This window comes from Sceloporus occidentalis, unplaced genomic scaffold, assembly GCF_023333645.1.
Source record: "Sceloporus occidentalis isolate IW3139 unplaced genomic scaffold, rSceOcc1.0.p SCAF_15, whole genome shotgun sequence".
Classification (NCBI taxonomy): domain Eukaryota; kingdom Metazoa; phylum Chordata; class Lepidosauria; order Squamata; family Phrynosomatidae; genus Sceloporus; species Sceloporus occidentalis.
Genome location: NW_028316995.1, coordinates 12,489,682 through 12,512,869, shown reverse-complemented (window position 1 = coordinate 12,512,869; position 23,188 = coordinate 12,489,682). Strand labels below are relative to the sequence as shown.

The 23,188-nt window shown below is 38.6% G+C and overlaps 1 protein-coding gene across 1 annotated transcript in view; it reads right to left on the bottom strand.

Moving 5' to 3' along the window:
- LOC149303262 (WD repeat-containing and planar cell polarity effector protein fritz homolog) overlaps positions 1–23,188 on the bottom strand; it is an 81,351-nt gene that overhangs the window by 55,842 nt on the left and 2,321 nt on the right. The window contains exons 4-7 of the mRNA XM_089481407.1: positions 22,233–22,303; positions 21,928–21,987; positions 10,230–10,344; positions 8,908–9,041 (exon numbers count right to left, since the gene is read on the bottom strand). Of these exons, the coding sequence (XP_089337533.1) occupies positions 8,908–9,041; positions 10,230–10,344; positions 21,928–21,987; positions 22,233–22,303 (380 nt within the window). The remainder of the gene's footprint in view (positions 1–8,907; positions 9,042–10,229; positions 10,345–21,927; positions 21,988–22,232; positions 22,304–23,188) is intronic.

Here is a 23,188-nt window from a genome sequence, read left to right as displayed (position 1 = left end):
AGTTTAGAAATACCCAATGTTTTTATGTTTTTTTGCTGTTTTTTGTAAGTTATAGGGCAATAAGTACAAGCAGCGTTTTATGATTTCAAAATCTTTTTTAACAAATCTGGTCATTCTGCCTCCATCTCCTCTTTGGAACATCTTTGAAGCCGGTTAACTCAATTTAACCCATTCAAACCATATATTTTTGAAAACTAGACACCCCAGGGTATTCCAAATGCTGTTATTTTAACCCTTTCCATGCACCAATTATACAACTACACTTTGTCAAACTTTGTAATAGTAATTTTTTTTATTTTTTTTTTCCACACAAATTGTACTTTAGTTATAGATATACAGGTGCTGTTATATGTCACTGTCAAACAACACCCCAATATGTGTTCAGCAACATCTCCTGAGTACAGCGATACCTCACATGCATGGGTTTGTCAGATTGTTTGGCTGGTAAAAGGCTACTTTTAGGGGAATGCGTAATTCAGGTGGTCATTTGGTCATTGTGCCTCCCTCTCCTCTTTGTAATATCTTTGAAGCCGGTTAACTCAATTTAACCCATTCAAACCATATATTTTTGAAAACTAGACACCCCAGGGTATTCCAAATGCTGTTATTTTAACCCTTTCCATGCACCAATTATAGAACTACACTTTGTCAAACTTTGTAATAGTAATTTTTTTTATTTTTTTTTCACACAAATTGTACTTTAGTTATAGATATACAGGTCCTGGTATATGCCACTGTCAAACAACACGCCAATGTGTGTTCAGGAACATCTCCTGAGTGCAGTGATACCCGACATGCATGGGTTTGTCGGGTTGTTTCAGATTTAAAATGCCACATTTGGGAAGTGCGCTTTTTTTCTCCATTTTGGTCAGTCTGTACCTATGCCCTATCTTTGAGCTAGGCCACTCCAATTTACCCCATCAGCCATTTTTTATATATATTAGACACCCCTTGGGTATTTGAAGTGCTTTTATTTTAACTCTTTGTTGAGATTTTTGAGAAATTTTAGCACTTGCTCAAAATAATAAACTTTATTTTTTAATTTTATTTTTTTAATACTTTTTTTATATTTTTTTTTACACATTTTGCTGGTACTGGATGGTTCATCTAGTGACATCACTGCATAATTATTTTTAAATGTTAGCACATTTTTTTTTTATTTTTTTTTCCATTTTTTATTTATTTTAATTTTTTTTGAATATTTTACTAATCACATAGTGATTAGAAAGCTGGGCTCCATTGACTTGCATGGTTGAATGCAGTACCTGTATTCAACCAGCAAGTGGAGCCAGTTCTCTAGAGGGTCTGGAGACCCTCTAGCGAACTTTTTCGTCTTTATTGTTTTATTTCCCGGGCCGCCGCCATCTTGCTTGATGGCGAAGATCACCGGCGGTCACAGCCCACCCAGAGGTAAGTGATTGGTGTCGCTGGATGCCTCCTGATCGAGGCATTCCAGCGACACCATTTAAGTTTAGGAGGCGATCGTTGATCGCCTCCTAAACGCTTTTAAAACGGGCGTCCGCCGCCATACAATGTATGGCGGCTGTTGACGCCCCGGGGAGGGGCCAGACATGGCCCCCGATGCCGATCTCGGCCTTGCTGAATGCCTCGACATCGAGGCATTGCAGCAAGGCCGTTTAAGCGAAGAAAGTGATCCTTGATCACTTTCTAAGCTTATTTAATTTTTTGACGGTTCAGGACCGTCAAAGGTCATTTAGTGACCTTCTTGTTATAACGGTCCTGAACCGGCAAAGGTCGCGAAGGGGTTAAAGGCATTAACTGACCTTCATAACCGTTTCTCTAGTGAATCACACATCTTTATTGTCCTTACTGTCAAACAAAAATGAAGTGAAAACTGTGTTTTTTAGCAATGCAGAATTTACATGGCTATAGAGGTTAATAGGGACATTAATAATTCAGCCTTATTGATTCAGTAAGAAAACAAATTTCTATTTTCCCCCTTTTTTACGGTACAATTCTCATTTCTTTTCACTGCACATTGGGGGCAGGCATAAATGGGTTGAACTTGAGGAACCGCTGTCTTTTTTAAACTTAAATTACAAGATAATGAGAGGGCCAGCAATAAAACAAATACATTTTTGAAGTGGAGAGCGTAAGTACCATTGCATTTCAGCGTTCCGTGTGTGTGTTCTTATTTTTAGTTTCATACTTGTTTAAACTCTATTTTACGAATATACAAGTGAGTAACATGCTGTGTGCATGAGTGATGAGTGAACAGCGATTCTTTTAACAATGCCCACTTCCGTTTTTTCCTTCCGTAAAGCACGCTGTTTATGGAGACCCGTGCATGTGGAGTTTGCTCTCTTTCACTTTTTAGTTTTCCACGTCTCCCAGGATGTCCCTGGTTTGTCAGGGCTAAGGACGTCCCGATGAGAGGGCTTAATGAGGATGCTTTTGAAGACCTGGTCAACAGAAGAAAGGCATTTACGCCTCATTGCCAGTTTTGCTAAGAGGATTGCTTTAATTGTGGCCAACGAAAACATGAAAAAGCCAAAAAAAAAAGTAAATTCAATGACATGAAATAATAAAATCTAAAATGAAATATTAATAAATAAATACACCACTATTAAGAATGAAAAGTAATCTATGTAACTTATAATGCAATTGCTATTAGATGACAACAAAACTGGATTTGCCAGGCCTATGGACAATTTCAGTCCAGATCCTAAATCACAGAGCCTTTGATAAAGCCCGGCCAGTGCAATATGTTAGAGATTAGCCACCGGACAATAACATCCTCGTTTTATCAATCCCACCTCCATAGTCTAATATCTGCTGCCTCATAATCACAGAGCTGGCTCTCAGAGGAACTGAGGCTTAATGTAAAGTATATTTTGTTGAGCACTAAAGGAATTAATCTAATATTCTTTTATCTTGGTCAGTGAGTTATTCAGTTATAGACAGGCGCCACGTTGGCAGGACAAGAAACATACAGAGATACCCATCTGATGTGGTAAGGTTTCTTCCTCTTGTGGCCAGCATAATGTATATATTTAAGATAGATAAATGCACATGCTTTCTTTTGTTTTTGGGTAGCCTGGAACATAAAAGTGAAAGGTTTCACTTTGTGTGTAGAGAACATACTACATTTGTGAGTGTTTCCCTATGTCACAATGCTGATGATGTTTTTATTATTTTGTTATTGTACATTTTTTTTAATGAACATTGTCAGATACATAAGGTCTACCAATAAAGTAAAAGTGTCAATCATTATGTCCTGTTGTCAACAAAAGTGTGCTGATGTTCTACATTACCAGTTCAGGGCAAAATGCCATAGCAAAGGCCACTATAACTATATAGGCTTCACAACATGAACAAAAAGAGAGGCCTGGAACAGAGTTTACCATGAAGATCATGGGCTGTGGGAGATTCTGTTGGCATTGCGTGAACGCTAATCTTGAGACCATCAACTTGATAAAGCGCCCTCTTTTGGGCCTTACCCCGACAATCCATGGCTTGCCATATCGGTGATTGGAAACCTCTTTGCTACAGACTTAAGTTAGGCTGCTTAACTTTGCTAGAGTTTACCTGCTGGAAAGAGATATTATACTACAGGAAATGTCAGCATGATCTCTGTCCCACACCCAATATTTCCACTGGAAATTATATATATTGAAAACAAGCACGGAACAGCAATTTCATTATTAATAAAGGCTTCCTGGGGACACAGGTAGTTATCCATCGGTGTCGGGAGCTTTCTTCTAGATTGAAAACATAAAATGACTTTAATGAGGATTTTTTCTTATTTTAGGGAAAGGTGATAACCACTTTTATAGCTCAATCTCATGTTTTTTTATTGGTGATTATCTACTGTTCCAAACAACACATACATTTCTCTCCTCCAAGCATTTATGAATACTCATATATACGCACAGAAGAATTATTACAGCTGCTATACAATGGACTGTTAAATCATCTTGAACTATGGAGCTGCTCATACTTGTTTATACACTTGGTTATAAGATAATCAAATTCAAAATCACTGTTATCAGCAAAGTTATTTTGATTAAATGGACACCCCATCCATTATAAGGACCTTACTGCCCATGATAGCTGAGGGTTCCCTTTAAATTAATGTTTTCCGCCATTGCAAATGCAAGGAGAGACTAATCAGAATCCCCTGTGAATTTGCCCTCTTCCTTCTCCCCAGGTCCCTGGCTTGCAGGGGATTAAAGGAATACTTACAAAGTACTTTAATATGCATGCTTTGTTGGTGGGGCTGCGTGGGGATCTGGAGTGTTCCTTCAATTTAGTAAAAATTGTTATCAGAATAATCCAGAAAGGGTGGACTGAGAGTGGCTAGAGGACCACTGACACTTGGCATATTCCAGGACATAACATTTGTGAATCTGAAGAAGAACTGATGTCTGCAAAAGTCATCCTGAACTCTCCCATTTACCTACTGTATATGGGAGTGAGGGTGTCCTCTAAGCCTTAATGAAAAATTTAATTTTAAAATAATAATTGAAGCAACATATTTAGTGTTTTAAGTAAATAAAGCTTAGCAGCTCTAAATTTTTAGTCTTTCCTTTAATCATATAAAACTGTTAGGAAGCTCATTTAGTGTCTATGGCAACAACCCATCAGTGCCTGCTTTTGTATCACATAACAAAGAAACACTATAGCCATCGTATGTACATTTTGCAAATGCATGGGCAGATCCCTTCAAATGCATTTGCCCCTTTCCCCATGCCCCAGCTAAATGCCCCGCAGGAGATACAGGAATACTCCCATTGATTTCACTGGAAGTACTTACTGCCACTGCTTAAGCAGCCAATCAGTGGCAACAAATTTCAGATCAGTGAGGAAGATACAATGATTCCGCATCATGCCTGAAATTTTTTTTGGGGAAGAATGCGTAAAGTACCGTATTTGCTCGATTATAAGACGAGGTTTTTTCAGAGCAAATGCTCTGAAAAATACCTCGTCTTATAATCGGGGTCGTCTTATAATCAGACCTCAAATAGGTCTGACTATGAGACGACTAAGATCCAGATCCCCCGCAGCTGCAGGGGACCTGGATCCTGCTGTCTCCTCCCCCCCGCCCCACTTACCGGTACTTCTGAGTCCCCGGTGTGTAGCTGGGGCAGCGTGTAGATGTCTACGCGATTCGCGTAGACAACTTCCGCTGCAGCAGGAAGGAGGTGTGGCTAGCAGCGGGGGTTGTCTGCGTCCATTGCGCAGACCTTCTCCGGCTGTCAGAGATCAGAGTTCCCCGCACCGGTGGGGGTGCGTGGGATCTACATGCTGCCCTGGCTACATGACAGGGAAGTCAGAAGCACCGGTAAGTTGGGGGGGGGGGGGGCGGGGGAGTGTTAAATGGGGGGCATAAGGCATTTCTGGAGGCAGAGTGCTCTGTGAAATGCCTTTTAACCCTATTAATGCCACTCTGCCTCCAGAAATGACTTTTTAACCCTCTATACGCCACTCTGCCTCCTGAATGCCTTAAACCTCCCTATATGCCACTCTTCCCCATAATATGCCTTTTAACCCTCTAAATGCCAGAGTGGCATATAGGGGTATAAGGCATTCCTGGAGGCAGAGTGGCACATAGGGGGTCAAAAGGCATATCATTGGGCACAGTGGCATATAAGGTTAAAAGGCATATCATGGGGCACAGTGGCATTTAGAGGGTTAAAAGGCATATCATGGGACACAGTGGCATATAGGGGGTATAAGGCATTTCTGGGGCAGATGTGCATAACTGGGGGGCAGGTTGGAAAATAGAAGGAAATAAAACCAACATATTTTTCTCAATCATAGCTTTTATAAAAAAAAAAAAATAGTTTAGATGAATTAACATTTACTGGTAAAACTTTTTTCCTATAGGGTCGTCTTATATTCAGGCTTTTTCTTTTTTTTCCTAAATTAATATTCAGATTTGGGGGGTCGTCTTATAATCAGGGTCATCTTATAATCGAGCAAATACAGTATTTTAATATGCATTCTTCTACAGTAGGGGCATCAGGGACACTAAACTGTCCTTGTAGGTGCACATGGCAAAAACTGTGAATAAGCCCAGACTATATGATTAAATAATTTTTTTCTGGGAAATCTTCAGGCATACGACAGTACTGGCAATTACGTTTCTAATGCTTCATTTAGTTACAAAAGTTATGTTCAAGACAGCAGGTGTGACGGTACCTCCAGTCAATCTGACAAATCCTTTGTTTTGGGTTTTACCATATTTTATAACAACTTATAAATGCCTATGAAATGATCATTTACATTTCCTTCAAACATAATGGTAAATTAAAAGTTGAATAAAAGGCTTAACTTGTTTTTGCTATAAGTGGTCTACATATAAAACACAAAAAAACATAAAATGTATCCAAGCTCCGGGAGATGTGAAAAAGGGCTCCTTTAACTATATATGGTAGCATTGTGATAAAATTAAGACAACTTGGAATTTGGTGAGAGAGATATTGGGAAATCTAGATATAAATTGTTCCCAATTCCATATTGAACATGCTCTTTTACATCTAAACTGGCCTGAATTGAGACCTCCCAGGGCCTTATTAGCAACTCATATCATGGTCAAAACAAAGATGGTAATAGCCAGACTCTGGAAAAGACAACTACACCTGATTGATTCAGTCTTAAGAACCAAGATTCTTAAGAACCAAGATAGATTACCAATTAAAGATGGAAACAGACTTATCTATAGGCCACCAACTAGGGAATATGAAAGAAGCATATGAGATATGGGTACAACAAAAAGGAGGGACTCATTTTTAACAACGATTCCAGATGGTCAATTTTTCTTCTTTATTCTTTGTATCTTGATCCCTAATTTAATTATACTTATATCAGTTTGGCAAATGGACATCAAGGTATGTTATATGTTTTGTCTTGTAGTTTTGTTTAATATTTCACTATGTCTCTATTTCTTGTAGAAGAATTACAAACAGATAAAGTGAGATTATGTAATGTTAAATGTTGTAAAAATAATAAAATAATTAAAAACCATATAAACAAAAGTAAATCACTCTTTGGTTCCTACAAGCTCCTTGCAGCACACCAGAAATCAATACTGGTAAGATGCTTCCACTAATATAACTAGTGATAGATGCCATGCCTTTTAGAAGCACCCAAGGTACTCCAAGGGTTAACAAATTATTGCCGTATACTGTATATCTAAGAAATGACTATCCAAGACCATTTTATCTATTTGGTCACAAATATACATTTACAGTGCAATTTTGTGTCGCTTTCTTATATTATACATTCGATTTTTAGATAACTTGTAATACCCACTTTCAATTCTTCCCGTTTTTGGGAAAGAAATCTTAGAAATGTAATAAAATAATCTTTGTCCACAATATTGTGTATGCTCCCTAGAGAGTAAACATTAAACCCGGCACTCTGGACCTGTGGGTGACAGAAGAGATAAAATGATAATTTCCCAGACACTTTAACTTGAAAGAGCATGTCAATGTGTCAAGCCTCGGTTCTCTGGACTGGAAACAGGAGTTTATCTGGGAATGCTACGTCTCGTGTGCATGTGGTACAGTGCATTATTAACATTTCCGCTAAGTCTGGAGCAGACAGCTATCCTGAACGTACAAGTCAATACGGAATGGGGGTCTTGGACTGAAACAGCCAGAAAAATGTATGAGATACTCTCATCTCTTGCCTGCAGATGGTTTTCCTTCCAGGCAAGAATCAAATGTAATATAGAGAGCCCTGAATTAAACACAGCCTCCAAAACAGCTCTGCAGATGCAAAGGCCCTGATACAAGGAAACAAATTACCTGCAAACTGGAAGAGCAAATGGGGCTTTACTTACGGCGCATGTCCTGCCAAAGTTTAAATATTTATATAAAAAAAAAATTCTACTCAACTGGATTTTTCTATATGCTTGATTGCAAATGAGGCCAACGTTTGATGTCGTTTACTGATTGAATGGGCTTTTTTCTGGTTCTTGTAATCTTTCTGTGGTACGGTGCATGGCTCTGTGTTTGATACATTCATCCTTGGTATTGAGGGGTGCGAGGAATGTGTTAACAAGATGAAGAATAGTTTTAAGAATGTTCTGATGAGATAAAGCCTTACTATTTCAAGGTAATAATTACATGGAGGAATGTGAGAAGACAATTGATCAATGGAATAACTTCATTATCCAGACCCAAAACGTGACTGATATATAGACTATGGTCCTGCATGTATAAAACTAGCAGAAACTTTTCTTATGGTGCTTGACATAACAAGAGAGGAAACAGAGCTATTCTATGGAGTCTGGACAATGGAAGCCGTGGTTCTATGGAGTCTGGACAATGAAAAGAAACTAATTTACTGTAAAAATGCCCCCCCCCCCCCCATGAAATAACACGACTTAAAATGCTTGTCATACAAGCGGTTTGGTGGTTCCCTTGGTCATGTTAGCTTTCGACAGACACAAGGAACTACTCGCTGAGATGCTCTTGTGACTCACGGCTGAATCAGACCAGAGTCAGACCATGCCAAACCTATGCATCAGGCTTTTTGTGACTTAGTGATGGGCTATGTTTAGCATTACACAAATACTATTCCCATAATACCTCTGTAGATGTGTACTAACAATGTATTCTGATGTCCATGTGACCTTTCTTTGGGACATGTATAACGAGCAGTGAATAACAGTACTCTTCTTGACGTGTAACGATGGTTACACAGCTCTGAAGGCTAATAATAAGGGTTGATATTTTTTTTTGCATACGGTGGTCCATTGTAATATGTCGGTCACACTAGAACATGTGAAATCGTTACCGAAAAGTTGTAAAAAACATAGGCCTGTTGGGTACAACTTCATGTTCCACTACATGAAAAAAAGGACTATAAATACATAAGATAGCAGCACTTGGCTCATTGATGAAATCACTTTGGCAAAACAATATTAAACTATACCTTAAAATCCAGAGAAGAAAGTTTCTCTAAATGCCTGCTGATATCAGGAGAACCTGTTTTCTTTGTAAACTGAACGAGACAAATTTTGTTTTCTTTGAGAAACGACAAGATGATGAAACTGTCTGTAAATACAGCTGAAAAACAAAGATGATAAGAACGTGTTACACTTGCTACACTTTCTGGTTCCATAACCAATTCTTTGAGCTCTACCGAGACACTGTTCTGTAAGTCCCTGTCTTAAATATTACTTTAAGGCTTTTGTAATCTCCTAAAATACATCAATATGTCATCCTGCTAGGACCCTCTGGAAATGAAAAGAAATAAAGCTCATGGAGGATTCAGAGGAAATAATAAATTACATTATGCTAAGCAATCTAGCATATCACACGTGCTTTGTTTCCTCTTGCTTTCAACACATTGCTTTCGTCCTCCTTTAGTATCTGGCTATTTCAATTCCAACCCTCTCGTACATGTCAAAGAACAGCCAAAGTAAACAAGAATTCAAGTTCTGTTGGTTTAGTTTGTGTGTGGGAATTTTTATAACTTTTTACAACTAATTTCAGACTAGCCCCGTCAAGCCTCGCAATGTAACACATGAACCCGGGGTGTCTTAGCCAAGTGTTCGAACAGGAAAGACACACATCCCGCACGGCAGTGTTTTTACAGTCGTGAGCTCCTGTTTGCAGACGGACTTCTGATGGCTTTGACATGGAGGGATTTCGGATGAGTGCAGCTAGGCTACCTAAGCAAAAAACTGTGACCTCCGTGAAAACATTTCACTTCTAGCTTGTGAATGTCTCAACGTCACTTATAATTACAGGAAAAAAAGAACAGGATCTGCGACTAACAAAATTATGTTTAGGGTAAGGTGGCCTACTTGAAGATACAAATAATTAGCAGACAATGTTGAAAAACACAAATAAGACTAAACCTTGACGACATCAAGTATACAGAGATTTCATAAAACCTCCATTTCTATTATTCTTTCATTACTTTGTATTTCACACGACAAATATTCCGCAATGCTAACGTTTTGGCTGTACAGCAACAAGTGAGATATTAAGGTCAACTGAAGGAAATATGTCTGATGCAAATAAAAGCTTATCAATTATGAGTTTAAAAAGGTCTAAAGTACCAGGCTTTGATGTGAATTAACAGGTGAAATGTGTACGTGGTACTGAGAGGTGTAACTACAGCATTACATGCAATTACTTGTACTGTTTTCAAGTCCCCAGTGGCAATAATTACTCTACCTGTTGACACACTATTTCTCTGGTGCATCTGTTAATGTAGGCAATTGATTTGCACATGGGTGTAATTACCGTCACTGATGGGGTTTGAGACGAGCTTCCCCACCAGGGTCCTGTCAATCACCACCTTCTCCAGCTGTGGCCCTGAAAGGCTTAAAGACACAAGCACACCTGAACCGAAGAGAAGCTGGAACAAGAGATAACAAAACTAAATAAACAAGATGATCAGATGATAACATTTATTTCGGGAATCAAACCACGAGCACGGAGAACAACTAGCTTGTGAATTTTGCGGGAAACAAAAGCTTTTTGTGTTAAGGCTAAAAATGAAGAATTATATGATCAATGAACATATAAATAAAACTGGACAGCAAAATAAATAAGCAGAAGCTTGAAACACTAGAAAAAGCCTCCAAGCTCGAGTCCCAGAAGGTCAACGGACACATGAGCTGTACATGGTAACGAGGAAGGTCTGCTTAAGGACTGGCTCCGAGGACCATGGGCTAGGGTAATAGTGCAGCAGATGTTACGTTACAAAACCCTACTGACAAAACACAAAGGTCAGTCTCTGTCGGTATGAATTACAAAAACTATGGTCCATTACTGATCGTAAATATACTGCAGATATCACGCATTACCCACATCTGGCCAACGGGCTGCCGGCCACAGCCGTGTAAACCGGTGAAGTAATGTGGTCTGCTTTTCAGCCAGGTTGCAGGCCACAAAACGCTTAAAATGACAGCAGCTCAATAACTTGACAACACTTCAAAAACATGCCTGTAGGTGAAATATTTACGGGAGCTAAACGTGGACAAGTTACAGGTCGGGCATATTTAATAAATCCTTGTGGTATTTACATATGAAGAACATGTCGTGCAAATGCCAGGGAGAGCAGCCATCATGCGAAACACTATGTGCTGGAAAGGTGCGGCTATCTCTTTCCTGCTAAATTCCTGCTCTTGTTTAGCGGCATTTTAGTGAATCCGGCAGAGTGACAGGGAGGGCCGAGGAGAATGGAGGTGAATACGGGATAGGCAAGCAACTAGTTTGACAGGTTTTGCCACCAAATTTAAACCAACTCAGGTGTAGCGAAGGATGTATCCCATATGTTTCACAAATATCACTAAAAATAAAAATCCACATGAGGACGTGACATTCTCATACATACATGTTACACGGTAAGTATAAGATTTGATGCTACACCAAACCATGTTTTATAAAAGTTAGTGAATGCACAGCAAAAAGCCGTCTCCTATGTGGCTCTTAACACATGTACCTGCTTTACACATCAAGGAAGCCACAGAAGTCCTCTGTTTGCTAGTACAAACTCGTAATAAGGTTTACGTAACAGATGCAATCTAAAGAAGATAATTGTTCTGAGATTAGATGTCTCTTTTTTTATTTTCCTCGAGACATATACCTTATATTGCCGTCTTTACATTATGCTTCTCCTTTGTAGCACTTGTTTTTTTAGCCTTGGATTACTAGTGCATAAATAAATCTACTCAAAACTCACAGAATTCCGCTATTATAGCAAGATAGTGTTTAATACAAGGAAATGATGGCTGTTTATATAGATATATATATAGGCACACCCATTAGCCATAACATTGTGACCACTGACGGGTGAAGTGAATAACACTGATAATCTTGTTATTATAGCCCCTGTCAGTGGCATTTATTAGACAGCAAGTGAACATTTCACCTTCAAAGTTGATGAGTAAGAAGCAGGAAAAATGGACAAGCGTAAGGATCTGAGAGTGACTTTGACAAGGGCCAAATTGTGATGGCTAGACGACTGGGTCAGAGCATCTCCAAAACTGCATCTCTTGTGGGATGTTCCCGCTCTGTAGCGGTCAGTACCTATCAAAAGTGGTACAAGGAAGGAAAATCAGTGATGGTCATGGGCGGCCAAGGCTTATTGATGAACGTGGAGGTGAAAGCTGGTCCGTGTAGTCAAATCCAACTAGTTTTTTCTTCCCCTATGTATATGCGCTCCATTATTCCTGGTTTGCTTCTGTATACACTTTGAGGAAGAGTGTTGTTTGGTAGCTGCTTTCATTGTGGGAAGTATTTATATTTCTTTCATATACACACGTGGGATTTTAGTTTTCTATTTGTGATGGCTACTTCCAGCAGGATAATGCACCATGTCACAAAGCTCACTTCATCTCAAACTGGTTTCTTGAACATGACAATGAGTTCTCTGTACTCCAAATGGCCTCCACAGTGACCAGATCTCAATCCAATGGAAGACATTTGGGATGTGGTGGAACGGGAGATTCGCATCATGGATGTGCAGCCGACAAATCTGCAGCAACTGGGTGATGCCATCATGTCCATATGGACCAAAATCTCTGAGGTATGTTTCCAGCACCTTGTAGAAAGTATGCCATGAAGAATGAAGGTAAAAGGGGGTCCAACCCCGTACTAGCAAGATGTACCTAATAAAGTGGCCAGTGAGTGTATATACACCTGTGTAAAGCACTCTTGAATATGCATATGTTGGCAAGTGATAGGTCTATACAGAGATGAATGTGTTACAAAAAAATCATTAGACCATACGCGAGTTACAAAACACATGAGGACCTAATTAGGAGGAAAACCTTGCTCTGACAAGTGTTATACAGATTGTAAACTGTTTCATGTTTGTTGTGGAGGTGCTAACACATTTATTGCAGTGCTATCTCACTCCACGTCTTTAAAGCCAATGATGCTTTAGATTTCCGAGGTAGTGCTTAAAATATTGCATAGTGTCAAGTCAATTGGCTAATTAGATGTTAATTAGAAAAACGCTAAAAAACATCATACATTAGCATTAATTATCTCTTCTGCTATCCCTACATAAAGGGGAGCAGCATGAATCTCTACTGTTAAGTTGGTGATTAATACAGAGGCTATACATTTTATAGGCAACAATAAAACATTTTGTAGATTTAAAATGCATAAAATAGAGTAACGTTTATGTCCTTAAGAAATAAGTACTTTGATCCAAAATTGAATTAAAATACTGTGGAAATAATGAGACAGTAAATGCTATATGTTTATTAGTAGAGGGCTTGTAGCAGCCCACCGTTTAGCAAAGGCACATAATTCATGTGACAAAATGTGGCGTTGCTAACAGGTATAACTAAGCAACAATTCTACTTTACAGAGATGTTAGCAGATATCCGGAACAGGCTTCCAATAATGCAACTCTACGATAACTATAAAACAACAAATACTGCATAGTAACAACAAAATGATGAGTAAAATAAGTGGATGAGTGTGGTAATGTAATTACAAAGAATGAGTAATCCAGTCTAAAGAAGAAAGGGAGAGTGTTACTTAAATATAGTTACAGGCCTGCTTTTTTAAGTCCATAAAACCTCAGAATTCACTGCACAGAATGCAAATAAAAGTACTACAATTAATAGTAAAAATATAAAACAGAATATAAGCATTTCATGCTCAGATAAAAACAGCAAAGCCACCCCTTCGCCATAAAGTATATTCACACACACATATATATATGTGTCCTCATTGTGTTATCTTCACCAAATCTATTAGACCCTAGGGTTAGTGGCTAAGGTTGCCACCTGCCTAGGTATCACATGGAGAGTCCCGAAAGGGAAGGATTAGGCACTTTTTGTAGAAGTGAACATGGGTTTGGATTCCAAACTTAGGAGGGGGGCATGGAGTACAACTAGAAAACACGCAGAGAGAGAGGGACGACGTTCAGATTTTCTAACCCTGATAATCATCAAATTAATCCACCAAACGTGCATGTTGTGAAATACACTGAAGTTCATACAAAATGGAGTTCAATTTGCATTAAAAGTAATAATTTGAAATCATTTATGCTCTTCACTTCCTTTCTTCTACTTTTCTTTCTTTCCTCTCACCTCCTTTGTCCTTCTTTCTCTAGTCTCTCCTTTTTCTCTTCATCCCTCTTCTCCATTCTTTTTCTTTTCTCCCCACCTTTTCCCATCTTCTCTCCTTCCCATGCTCTCTTCTTTACACTCGCTCTTGTCTCATATTGTTCTCCTTTCTTCCCTCTCTGCTTTATTTCTCTCTTCTTTCCTTCATTTCCTTGTTCATTTCATATGTACCTTCGGATGGGGGATTATTTGGCTTAAAGGAACAGTTTAATGTCACTGATAGCCCCAGTAAAGAAGAGTGCATATTAAAAGTACTCCAGGATTGACTGGAGCTAAATATATTACATGCTAGCAGATCTACCTCCTGCATGGAAAATAGCAAGAGGTGGGGAAAAGGGGAAAGAGCATAAGAGAAGGGGGATTCTCCATGCATTTGCAAGAGGGACAACATGAAAACTTAAAGGAACCACCCAGCTATAAATGCATTGGAGAGCTTGTGAGCCACACATATACTTATATTCTAGATTTTAATTTGACTGCATTACAATTAACACATTCCTTATACTTTCTCTAAAATAACAATACTAACGTAATAAAAAATTGCCCTGCAAATGTATGTGTTGTTCAATACAGGGAGTTAGCAAAAGTTGTCAGTCTGAAGCCAAATGCGTAATACATCCAGTGACAACCATTAATTAAAAATTGTCTCAAGAACAAGGGTGGCATCTTACGGTACATTAAAGGTGTGCGTAATAAAAAGGTATGAATAAAACCATACAAGTGCATAGAATCAAAGACATCGTAAAAATAGTTTTCTGGGTTTTTTTCCCCCCAAACCTGTTACAATCCATTGGCAGAGATCAAATCATTGCGGTAGGGGAATCAGTGGTTTGTATAAATCTAACGTCATTAACTTCTGAAATGTCACAGGGTGTGAAGAGCAATGCAAAGCAGGGTAAGACATATTTCTGGCACTTTAACAGATAAATATTTATACTGATTTAAGATATTTGAAATTACATGCCATATTCTAGCTTCTGTTTTTCTAAGCAAGCTTGGTGAAGCAATTTTGTCTGCAAGAGCTACTTGGGACTTCCCTGATCATTAAAAGTGGAAGAAGGAAGCGAAGAGTGCATAAGTAAATTATGACCCCCACCCTAAAGAAAAACAATACATGCATGTTTAAACATGTGCAGACTAATGTCAGGAGGCAGCAGCCATGGAAAAGAACGGCCACCTTTCTGCATGAGCACAGTGGTCAGTGGCATGTTGAACATGCGCTCCCAAAATTAGGTGAATCTTTTGCTTTTTCAGCATGCTTAGGAAATGTGTTCTATATGACAATGAACTTGGATCTTCTGAAACAACAGTCCCTGAGACTACCATACAAACTTAAGTAAAGCAAAACACATCAAAGGAGCACTCCATCACTACCGAGGTTAAATTCTGCATGGATTCTAGTACATTTTAGTGTTTAAAAATCATTTCTTGGTGTTAGAAATTGAGACTTCCATCTCATTTTACTCTTTTTGCTGTCTATTCTAAAAAGCATACTTTGGTAGGTTTCCTGCATATGCTCAATAACACTATCTAACCTATGGGAGGTGCGCTCCCACTAAATTGATGACTTCTGCTAATCCCAATGATTTGTATGCGTTAAAATGCATAAGAAAGGGCCTTCCTCAAACTGTTGCCACAAAGTCAGACGAATACAATTGTCTAAAATGGCTCTATATGCTGTAGAATTTACATTACAAGTCACTGATACTAACAGCCCCAGAACATTATCCTCCTCCACAAAACCTCATAGTAGGCACTATGCATTTCGGTAGGTAGCGTTCTCCTGACATCTGACAAACCAGAGATTCGTCAATTAGACTTCCCAGAAGCGAGATTCATCACTCCAGAGAACACGTTTCCAGCGCTCCAGATCCCAGTGGTTGCGTGCTTTACAGCGCTCCAGCAGATGCTTGGCATTGTGCATACTGGTCTTCAGCTTGTGTGAAGCTGCTGGCCCATGGAAACCCATTTTATGACGCTCCTGGTGCAAGTGATTGTGCTAATGTTGCTTCAAGGGGCAGTTCTGAACTCACTGTAGTGACTGATACTACAGAAGCGGTGTTACTTGGCACTACCAGTCCGTGAGTTTGCATGGTCTACTGCTAAAGGTGGCACCCTATCACACATACTTTTGGTCATATAGTGTGTGTATATATTAGTAGAACAATATAGAATAATACCTTTTTATTGGAGTAACATTCCATTTAAGGATGAGCTCCCTTTGTTAATCCAAAAATATATTATATTACACAAATACACAGTACATATAGACACACACACTTTAACCAACACAATCTCTAAGTATGAAGATAAAACAAACACATGAATTTATTTAGTTTAATATAATTCATTTTCTGTGAAAGTGAATTAATATTTCAAATAACCTTTCCTCTGTTTGCACTCTATTAAAATATATTTTATCTCACAAGGCAGATGGTCAGGACCTATTTAATACACCAAAATATTAGTGAAACTGGACCCAAAAGTACGCAGCTTAAAGTAAGGACCTTTACCCTGACAAGGGTCTGCTATGTACCTCCAAGCCACCGCTTTGATGTTCAGAAAAACAAATAAAGATGCTGCTAATTAACAATCAAATGGCTGCAGGGCCCAAAAGCATGCTCAAGAACTAAAAAAGAAAATCTTAACAAGAATATATAAAGTATAATAATAGTTTCCTTAAAAAAAAAAAACATGCACTTTTTTCAACTGTTATTTTAATGTGAAATTGTGCATTGAATTGTATTGGTTAATGTCCTCACTATGTTTCACCATAGGTGCAAAGGCGAGAGAAGACCCTTATTTAATTGTGGCATTAATAATGCAAAACACCAGATGCTCTTAGTATTTCTGAGAACCATTTCCATGCCTTCCAGCCTTTTGCGTTTCGCTTCTCACACACTAATCCCTAAGAATATACCGAGCTGCTTTCAGCAAATTCAATAATTCCACGATAATTTCCGGTGGCCAGATAAGAAACATCATTATACATTTGTGGACATTTCCATTGTGACAGAAGTGTTGTGGATGTGTTTTTTTGGTTGTATAACAAGCCTACTTGTTTGCTATAATTAAGCGATAATGAATGGGAGTTCCAAGTTATGGATGAATGATCTAACTTGGATGACGACAATTACTCATGGGCTCAGCCTCAGGTGATTATGATGGCCCCTCCATATTAGGTTACCTATGTCTAATTATAACTCCCACGCACTACCCAAATTGCTAATTAGTAATTTAAAGCACTGGGCTTGCTCCTCTTTCGGTCTTCCATAAGACACCTAATGGCTAGACCTTTGTGCAGGTTGCGGCCAGAATGTTAACATTCCATTGACTTCTATACTGTGCCAGAGAGTCTAGAACTTTCCTTGAGGGCCATTGTTTCTCCCATCAGTTCTAGGTTACTCTATCCAACAACACTTGTACTTTGTGCACCATGTTATATATATTTTTAAAACATGTTGCATTTGCAGCCCTTAACTAGAGCGTCACATTGCGGACACTGGGAGAGAAGAACTTAATTTCTTTCCTGGCAGAGGTCAGCAAATAGACACCATCTCCAGAACCCCATTGATGTGTAGAACATCTTTTCTGTTTTTGGTATTTATAATAATGATGCTTTTGCTATGATTTTAAAAGCATGACATCAACGACAACAAAATAAAGTTATTAACTTTATCTAAAAAAAAAAAAAGATCCCTACTTTCCAGAACCATAGACCTGAACTCTGCAACTCTGATGTTGTCAGTTTCATTGTTACACCAATTCATTTCATAGTGAGATGTAGGGTTCACCTGAAATTAGCAAGAGTGGGTACACTTTCACCCAAACTGTGCCGTGAGTGTGTGCAACTTTGCAAAATAAAGTGAGCCTTACTGAAAGAGTGGTGGCCAAAGCCATGCCTTTCAATGAGCTTCTCACCAATGCGGCATCCAATAATAAATATTTATAATACCGACGTGCAAAGCTGCAAATTATTTGTCATATTAAATAAAAAACAATTAAAACTATTTCATTTATTCTCACATTTGAGCTCATACTGCCAATACCCTTGAAGATAATCCATTGTTAAGTCTGGTTTATATAGATAACATGTGTCTATCTTTGTTAGCACAACAGTATATAACCAGTTACCGGTATCTAGAAATCCATTAAGTGGTTAATTTGAAGTAGCACTCAAGCCATCCCAGCAATAAAATGAAAAGCATGAGGGCAGTTGCCAGCAAATGATTCAGTAAATCACAACACTCACCATTATAAACTACATAAAGTCTCCTGGTCCAAGCCTAATTGAATTATATAGGAACACCTGCAATTTAATGTTTTATATTGGACAAAGTAACGATAAATCCATAAAAGTAATCATTACCCTGTTCATCTATTCCACAGAACAGGGCAGCATTTTAAAGCTGTTCTTGGAAAAAGCTGCCTATGGTTACTGTTGGACTTATTTTGTGTATCAGTAACAGTGGAAGAGACTTGGCTTTAACTTCAGCCTTCCATGCATGAGTTGGTCCTCATGGCATCATCCTCGTGTACATTGGGACCTCTGTCAGCCAAGTGGTCTACACAAACCTGGCCATGGTATGGTTGTTGTTTTTTCTGTTAAACCTACACAGCCCAACAACTACAGCTTTGTTCATAAAAGAATTCCGCCCCACGCAGCTCCTTTGCCCACCAAAACTGGACCTTGTGCATCCTTTCGATAAACACATTTATCAAGACAAACAAAGCTGGGCAACCACCATGGAAACCTGAGAGTTGTAAATCTAGAGCTGGCCCACCTCAGAAGAAGACAACCCCGCCTTAAAAAGCAGAGAAAAACAACCCAAACACAGCATATGCAGACAGGAACATAAGAGAATGCTGTCTGTTCCGAGAATGAGAACACTGGATGCATTGTTGCTTATGTATGACAAATTTAACGCTCCACAATATTCCTCCGCAGTGCCAACACTCACTCATGTACACTTTGTCCTGTGATCATCTGCAAAGCAAACAACCAGTTAAGATGCACAGGTGCCAATCTCGAAAGTAAATTGTGCCTCGGTAAACAGTATGCAGTAAACAAACATTACAGGACCGTCTACATTAACCATGTTTCATTCCTCACAGTATGTAACATCTTAAAATGAATACAATTAATCGATGTGCTGATGAATGTAATTCGTGATTAGTATTCATATTCATTTACCTGCTTCCATTAAAAGAGCAAACTGCACAAAGCATTTATTGTTCATTAATCCATTTCTTTTAATGGTTCTTTTACAAAGTGAATTATTTTACATGTCTAATAAGACCCACATTTAATTATTATGAAGTGGAATCACTTACAGAAAGGAACTATACTATTAACATGAATGTATGCCAAGAGCAGCTGCGTTGGCCCTGCAAAATGAATAGTTAAAGTGAGATGAAAGAAATCTGCCACCGGTAACCCTGCATTATACAGGGCCAGCTCAGCCCTTCTCCAAAGTACTCCAGTTTTGAAACACAAAGTGAAGTTGGTGAGTCGAAATGTTTCAACACTCCATATACCCCTTGCGTACTATTGCGTTAACAATAAAAAGCAAACGGCACTATAGGCCCGGGCCAAATCTGATCCTGATACAGATTTGGCTCTCAACAGACTAAAGTTTAAGAAATGATAATTAGCATAAAAAAAAAGTATACAGCATATTTACTATCAAATAAAGATGAATTTGTGCCACCAAAACTATCTGGAATCCACTAAGCATTCCCAACTGTGCAAGGAATTTTCTGGTCACACAACCAAGAGCCCAGACCACATTGCTTAAGATATTGCTCCATGCAAATGAATTTTATTCCTTATGCTCAAACAAAATTATAAGGTCAGAATCCTAGGTACCCCTCTCTGAACAACAAGGCACTAGGAGAGGTTTAAAAATCAAGCGTGATCTAAACCAGAAGCCAAGGAGAAGGCCACTCACTAAGAAATCAACAATTGGCATCGCGTTGGGGTATTCTTGAAATCATAACACACTGTGGGAATGTGATATCTCTGAACCACAGCACGATGTATGACAACATTAACCAACTTAAATATCGGAGCTGAAATGTCAAAGTAAAGAGGACAAGGTGCTCCAATTAATATTATTTATACAACAGATGACATTCAGTGAGAAGTCAATTAGAAAATGGGCAGTATTGAATTCTGCTTCCTACTGGCTTAAACAAAGAGCGAGCCCAAATGTGCAAACACTGACACAATCCTTGGACAAATACGAGGTCTATCTCACTAACATTTTTTTTTTTCAATTACCATTAAGAATAAGCAAACATGAGTGGATTCAGCCGCTGCGTGGAAGGCAGTAGTTTTAGTGCGTGGCTACTAAGATTGGCGACGAGAACCCTGGATGTTAGGAATTTTGTTAGCATGCCTTTAATACCAGTGAGTTTTTAAAACTCCTCTAGATAAAAGGCCATTTCTTTAATAAAAATCCCCTGTGTCATGAACTGGTTTGGTGGTTTCCAGTTTTACTCCCTTTTATGTCCCACTGTAATTTACCTTATACGTTCAGGAAAATAATAAAGCAATCTTTTGATTCTAGATCTTTGGAATGAAGGGACTTCATGGTAACACCAAAATACACGGTGACACCATTAGGCTCCATGGAGACATCCACAGCAATGCCAGCACTTATGACCACTTGCTGGAGAAGGGTCAAGACATTTCATACCGACATGCTGTTTTTTACATATATAATAATTAGTCACAGTCAGGGTGGTTGTCCTATTGCTATTGTAAAGCCATTAAAATTGTTGACAACATGGTAGACCCTTTAAGATTCAGCAAAGAGCAATGATAATTCATATGTAATTTCCAAATAATTACAAAAGCATGAGAAAAAAAAAGACTGATTTTTGTATTATACGTCAGTGTGTTTTGTGTTGAAAGAACCCAAGGGCCAAATATTCTGGTGCATCATGGATTAATCAGAGTGGCAAGAATATTCAATATCATGTATATGTGCATGGGGACCGTAGATACAAGATACCCTTAACTAAGACCATGAACAATTCCTCTTTTCAGAGGTTCTTTTCAGACTCTGATCCTGAGATTACGTTATTAGGGGTAATAAAGCAGATCTGCCATGTGTCCCAAACCATTTTTGTTATAGCATGGTATGTTACACTACTATACTACTTCTAGTTCATGCTGCCTTGTAAAGTTGACTGGAGTGGCGAATGGAGGGAAACAAATTGTTATGCTATTTTTACCATTCATCTAAAATTGTCACGTATTTTAAACCAAATATTCACCAAACTGAAAGAAAAAAGCACAAACAAGAAGTATACAATATAGTAAATTTAATGTTAAAATGATGTTAAAAGTTAAGAAAGTTCCTTTCAGTTTCTGAATCTGTGATTTATGCCTATATTTTAGTAAATATATATGCTGCTCACACAGATGCATACAATAAAACATAATGATCGTTACATAAGATAAAAAGGGGATTCCGGGGTTCACATTAATGACTGAGTGCCAATGAGAACATTCTGCAATTCATGTGCTACCTCGGCACTCGAAGAGTTAATCTAGAAGTGTAGCGCGTTACCAAGACAAAATTCTTAGAAAGGGGATTATTAAGAGGCAGTGCAGCAATCGTGGCTTTGTTGGCGACATCAAAGCCTGCAGCCTGCATGCGCGTTTACACCATTGCGACATTGTTGTCCAAACAGTGCCACTTATCAATAACAAGGAAATGAAAATTGCAACAAAATTTTTTGCCTAAGCTGATTTACATTATTTAACAGTAGCGTCAATCAGTGAATAATTGTTCGGCTCCATTGACTCGGCAGAGGAAGGGCATGTCAAAACATTTTACCTGACAGACATATTTGTTCTTCCATTTGCTCAGTACACACGGACTGCTCTGCATCAGCTCCTGGAGGACAAGAGAAAACAGAATGGGAGAGAGCCGGCCGCGTACATTGTTACCGGCGGTTAAAGTGCTTCTGAGAGATTAGCATGCCATATAAACAAAGATGCAACTGTTTTAAAACAGGCCTCGAGACAAAAGCCCGGTTATCATCACCGTGATGCCCGATCCTTTATGAAAATTAAAGCTGTTGAAAGGAGATTGAAAGAAGGATTGTTTGTTGCCATTCTTGTAACTTTCTCAAAACCTACCTCAAGCTCCCGGAGACCGTCTCGAAGTTTCTCTGGACGCTTGTTCTTCAGAATCCAGGGGAAGCCACGTGCTTTAATCAACAGATATATATTTATTAGCATGCAGGAAGGAGATTTATGGAGTATAAAACTAACACATGTTGTAAAGGCAGTAGGACATATAGCATTAGATTCACATACAAGTAATTTATCGGGTCTACAAACATTCAAGTCCTTCCGTTCAAAGGGCAAGTTATATGATTTGACACCAAATCTGGTTCTGAATGGAGTAAAAAGATGTGTGATCACTTTCTTCCGCCTGTGTGCAGTTTCTTTATTCATGTGTACAAGTTGGTCGTATTATTTGGCGTTCTAGAGCTTCCAACATATGTAGGAAGTCGGTCAGATCAATGAAATTGTTCAGACAGCCCCCTATCTGCAGACTCAGGTAGAACGCCACAACTATTCAATAGTAGCTTTTATTATATGATGCAATCAAAATAATGAAAACAGCACAAAAAAACTATTCCAATGCTTTAGCAAAGAGAAGATATACAGCGGGGGCTTTTAATCCCGCAAAATAACCGATCCAATTCTCTGATGTGGGACGCAGCGCTCACAGCTTTCGCGTTCCAAGGCCTAAAAACGATAAATGTCTCCGCAAAGAAACCAGTGCCAACTTTTAGGACTAGATGTAAAGTTATTTTACTTAAACCATAAGAGAACTGGGAGAAATAAAATGCCATGCGTGTAGATGGAAACCCTCTTAGAATATGATAAATTATCTGAGAATCTACTAACCTGATACATTATTAGAAAGGAATCCAGAACACTGGCTATTAACTGTACTGCAGTAAAAGACGGCATTAATCCAAAAAAAAAAAAAAATCATTTGTATTAATGGCTGACTTACATTAACTGGCCTGATAGTATTTTACAGGTAATATTGGACTTTAATTGTATGAAATGTCTGGAAA